Source organism: Acanthisitta chloris, unplaced genomic scaffold (assembly GCF_000695815.1).
Source record: "Acanthisitta chloris isolate BGI_N310 unplaced genomic scaffold, ASM69581v1 scaffold12338, whole genome shotgun sequence".
NCBI classification, from domain to species: domain Eukaryota; kingdom Metazoa; phylum Chordata; class Aves; order Passeriformes; family Acanthisittidae; genus Acanthisitta; species Acanthisitta chloris.
The window spans coordinates 2,571-7,938 of NW_008685419.1; the positions used below are offsets into that span (position 1 = coordinate 2,571).

General features: G+C 37.7%; 1 protein-coding gene across 1 annotated transcript; it reads left to right on the plus strand.

The window, feature by feature from the left end:
• The first annotated feature begins 3,727 nt into the window (after nt 1–3,727).
• NPY5R (neuropeptide Y receptor Y5) lies at nt 3,728–5,140 on the plus strand. The gene has a single exon (XM_009079763.1). The coding sequence runs from the start codon at nt 3,728–3,730 to the stop codon at nt 5,057–5,059; it is 1,332 nt and encodes a 443-aa protein (XP_009078011.1). The 3' UTR covers nt 5,060–5,140.
• Nucleotides 5,141–5,368: the final 228 nt, after the last annotated feature.

A 5,368-nucleotide genomic window follows, 5' to 3' on the forward strand; every position in this document is an offset into this window, starting at 1 on the left:
TCCTGCTAAGTCAGTATTGATGTGTCTCAACAAATGTGTCCACTTCAGCAAAACCAGCATATTCATTTTTTGTTTTTAAAGAATTATTAAAAACACAACGAACAGCTCTGCTAAAGCCATACTGCAAGAGCTTTACGTGGAGGCGTAGAAATCTACAAAACCTGGCAACAGTCTTTCAATTAAGTTTTCAGGAACAGCTCAGTAAACATTCACTTAATAAGCTGTCTCAACAAATGTGTCCACTTCAGCAAAACCAGCATATTCATTTTTTGTTTTTAAAGAATTATTAAAAACACAACGAACAGCTCTGCTAAAGCCATACTGCAAGAGCTTTACGTGGAGGCGTAGAAATCTACAAAACCTGGCAACAGTCTTTCAATTAAGTTTTCAGGAACAGCTCAGTAAACATTCACTTAATAAGCACATTACAGTATAACAACATATAAAAATTTGTTTCTTGGCCCTAGTCTTTGCATTATCTGTATGAAATATACATTTCTAGAAGACAAAACAATTACGGTGTATCTGACTTAAGTGTCTCTTCCTTTTCACTTTTAGTCACCCAAAGCTGAAAGTGTAGCAGGAAATAACAACACCACCACCAGATTTGTTTCAATTCTCTCCATAGAACCCATTGATTAAAACTAAGTGAAATTGAATGAAAAGATACAGATTTCTTTTCAGACCATAGCACATAATTAAAATGGAACGGAATAACTAGATAAAGAGCTTTGTATACTAGTAGAGATGCCTGGTTTTTCTCCATGCACTGATGAACCTATGGCCTATAAACCTTTTCAGTGACAGCAAGTATCACCAAAAAGGCTAGAGAGGGAGCTGTAGTTTTGGTATATGAATCAACAAAACTCTTGCACATAGATAGCTGCTATTATAACTTAAACACTGGTGTACATCATTACTAGTCAGTATGACCTTCAGACATGTGATGCTATGTGGGAATTTGTTACTGAAAATACCTGTAGATACTCTAAAAGCAATCCTGATCTTCAGGTTTCTGAGAGAGAAGCAGTATCTCCACTGTTTCTCCTTTACAGGTTAGTCCTTCAATTTAGTGTCAGTTAAAATATAAGACTACGCAGAATGCTTCCTCTTGGCACAGAGTTACGTGTGTAGGCACACAATAAAGGAAAAGCTCATTCCTTCAGAGTCATCACCACTTTGAGAGCATTGTAAGAGTTTTCATGGGTTTTTTGAATCTCAAGATGGTTCTAGATTTTCTTCTCTCTTTCTTATTAGTTAAGAGTCTCAGTGGTTGGTTAGTAACCAAGATTTGGAGAGATCTAACTCTTGAATAGTTTCATTTCCCTTTCTCAGATAACTCTTGGTAGGTTCCAAACGTGCAAGCAGGCAGTGAGATGTTCAACTAGTAATGCTTTCTTAGTCTGTGCAAGATGTAAACTGGAAGAGGAAGGCATCCAAGCAAAAAGAAAATTCCCCAGAATAACACTAATGGCTTTTCTTTATTAACTCTTCACTCATGAAGGTGTTTTTTTTCCTAAACATTTCTCAAGCTAAGATGAATGTGTTGGAGCAAAGATAATAGAATGTTCACCCTGAAAATACTAGGCAGATAATATTTCATATTGAAGCTCAATGTAGAGTTAAAATGGCTTTCATTAATCTAAAGATAGTCTGTAGATTACAGATTCACACACTAAAATCTGCAGAAGCATCAGTCAGCAAAATCCATCATTCCTTCATGCTGAAAAAGGGGAAAAAATACACAAGTATGACATAACAGTGTGTCGTGGTTTAACCCCAGCCAGCAGCCAATAATTCCATAAGCCAGAGGTAGGGAAGTGTATTTTATCCAGGGCAAAGCTCTGCTCTGGTTTCCTCAGACAAAAGTTATGCAGAGTCACATTTAGGGAACAGAAACAAATTTCAGCAGATTTTGGAAGTCACTGTGGTGTGCAGATCATACTGTTTTCAGTTGATTACTAGCAACTCAGAGAAATTAACTCAGAAAAAATTAAGTAAAAGAATATTTACTTCATTAGCTAGTAGTTGTATAAACAGCAGCCTACCCAAATGAAAACTTCTGATAATATAGAAATAGAAGATTGGATCTCTTACAGAATTACTAGTCTGCTCATTTAAAGTTGATCTAGAGGCAAAGGTAGCCTCAGATAGCATTGTCTGTCTATTTTATGGTTTTCCACCATTTCATTAGAGACTGGGAAAAATTGAACAGAAATAATATACATTAATGCCACTCTGCTCATATGTACACAATTATAATATTTAGATTACCTAATTCACGTATCCAGTTCATTCTTCTATTTTAGGTATTAAAAAGCACTTTAATTCAACATTGAGAGAAGTTGCCACAGTTGTACTTCTTTTCACCTCTTCCCAACATATTACTTGCAAGATCTCGCTTTTTTTTTAACAAGTATTTCTACTCTTACATGAGGGACCTTCCCATCATAACACAGTCAGTGAATATTCTGAGCTTGTTTTATGGTTTGAGCTTCCCTTTGGCACATGACAGTAGGAACACGTGTGATGTGGAGGAAGGAGCACATCTGCACGTGTAAAGAAAACTGAATAAGCTTATTGCACTTTGAAGAAGTCAGCATAGTACAGCTCACTGAGGATCACTACAGCCTTGAAGAGCCCTGACTTTTTTAGGTGACAGATTTAGCCTTCTGCTCAATTTATGTATGCTTTGGTTTTGTTTAGATCTTTTTGTTTTCTCTTAGGTAAAATTTCTAAACATTAAGCAATTTTTGCACAGGACATTGGCACTCTGGAGAATTTTGACTTTGAAACTTTTGTATTTTAGGTATTTCAGGTAAACTGGAGTTTGAACTGAATTCTTATGTCTTTCTGTTTGTTCAAGAATGAAGACTGATACATGAAGATTCTGTAGGCAGAATAACTTTGTACTGAGCTAGGTTTTAATGTTAGATGTTACTGTGTTGAACAATTAGCAGTTCCCTGAATTTTCAAATGTCTGTGTGGGGTTTGCTTAACTGTCCTCTCTGTATTACATCCAGTTACTTCAGATGATTTGTAGCCAGTTTTCCTTTCTACTTGAGCACCAGTTAACATATGTTCAACACTTAATAGAAGATGGTTTCTATACACACCACATTAGGAATTCCACCTGCATCACCTTCAGTGGATTTCCTGATCCTTTTTGAAAGCTCTCACCTATTTTGTGTTAGTTTTCTACTGGCAAGGTAAGAAATGCTACTACAGACATTAGCATATGTATTTTGAGGTACCTTCATTATAGTTTGCTGTGATATAATGATTAGCCATGTGCCCAGATGGTGACTGTAATTTCCTTATACGTATCAAGGGGCTGTTACTCATGTGCGTAATCTCACTGACTCAAGATGGATTGCTTTTTTAGCTAACTCTTCCCTCATGGATAGGTTGACAATATGGTCAATGGCAAAGCATAGTGAAAACCCAACATCATAATGCAGAACTTTAAATTGCCATTTTTCCATGTGAGCAGCCAGATAGGATGCCTAGGTGTGCTGAATATTGCATGATAAAACCTATGTAACTAATTCATGTTGACCTGAAGTAATGCAGGATCTGCCTCACAGTAGAATAACATCACTAGTAATTTATTTGCATTGAGGTGATACAAGGTAGATTTCTGTTCCTTTACATTCGGATTAACAGCAATATCATCATTCCTTCAGATGCTAATTAGTGTCTTTCTCATTCTAAGCAGGACTGTAAAATGGATTTAGGATTCAAAGACCGTAACAACAGGACACCTACCAAGAACACCTCTGCTACTACAAAGAATTTTTCTGCTTGGGAAGACTATAAGAGTAGTGTTGATGACATACAGTACTTTCTTATTGGGCTGTACACACTTATAAGTCTGGCTGGCTTTATGGGAAATCTGCTTATACTAATGGCCCTACTAAAGTGCAAGCAGAAGACAATAATAAACATTCTCATTGGTAACTTGGCCTTTTCTGACATCTTGGTTGTGCTGTTTTGTTCGCCTTTCACACTGACGTCCGTTCTGCTTGACCAGTGGATGTTTGGCACTGTCATGTGCCATGTAATGCCCTTCCTCCAGTGCTCATCAGTTCTAGTTTCAACTTTGATGTTAATATCTATTGCTGCAGTCAGGTACCGTATGATAAAATATCCCCTTTCTAGCAATCTAACGGCAAAACAAGGCTATTTCTTAATAGTGACCATCTGGGCCTTTGGCTTGACAATTTGCTCCCCTCTGCCAGTTTTCCACAAAACTGTGGACCTCAGCAAGACTCTGAATTTTGAGGCACTGGAGAACAGGCTGTTGTGTATCGAGTCCTGGCCTTCTGATTCCTACAGAATTGCCTTTACAATAGCCTTATTGTTCATGCAGTATATATTGCCGCTGGCATGTTTGACCGCTAGTCACACGAGCGTCTGCAGGAGCATAGGCTCTAGACTGTCAAACAAAGAAAACAAGTTTGAAGAAAAGGAGATGATAAACCTAGCTCTTCATCCCTCTAAGAGCACTGGCACACAGGTACAGCCCTCCAGACATTCCAGGTGGAGCTGTGCCTTTGGCAGAAAGCATCACAGAAGATACAGTAGAAAGACTTCAAGTGTGATGCCAGCTATTTCACGGCATCAGCAGGATACTCATTCCAGAGATCTCCCAGAAACCTCTGGCACAGAAAAAAGCCAGGTCTTTTCCTCCAGTAAATTCATCCCTGGGGTCCCTATATGTTTCGAAATGAAACCAGAAGATAATACAGAGATCCAGGACATGATTACAGTATCCCGATCCATCGTCAGAATTAAGACAAGATCGAGGAGAGTTTTTTGCAGACTGACAGTGCTAATCCTAGTTTTTGGTTTCAGTTGGATGCCTCTTCACCTGTTCCACATCGTGACAGATTTTAATGCCACTCTCATTTCTAACAGACATTTTAAATTAGTATATTGTATATGCCATTTATTAGGTATGATGTCCTGCTGCTTGAATCCCATCCTCTACGGGTTTCTTAACAACAGCATAAAAGCTGATTTAATGTCCCTTATTCCATGCTGCCAAATACCATGATTTTATGTGCCCCAAGATAAAGTAAAATAAACAGTATGGCTTTCAAACCTACTGTGTGTATAGCTGTAAATGCTAAATTAGTTTAGTTTAGTGTAGTTAGTCTGACTTGGCTGTGATTAGGTAGCATTTCATGTGAATGGATAGTTCTGCAGCTGCATGTATTTCTTGCATTGGCAGAAATATATACATGTGTAATTATAGTCTTCTATCTATCACACGTAGGAAATCATGCCCAGTGTACAAAACCAGAATATCATTTTCATTACCTGAAATACTGGCAATCTGTACTTTGGAATTACACAGAATGTA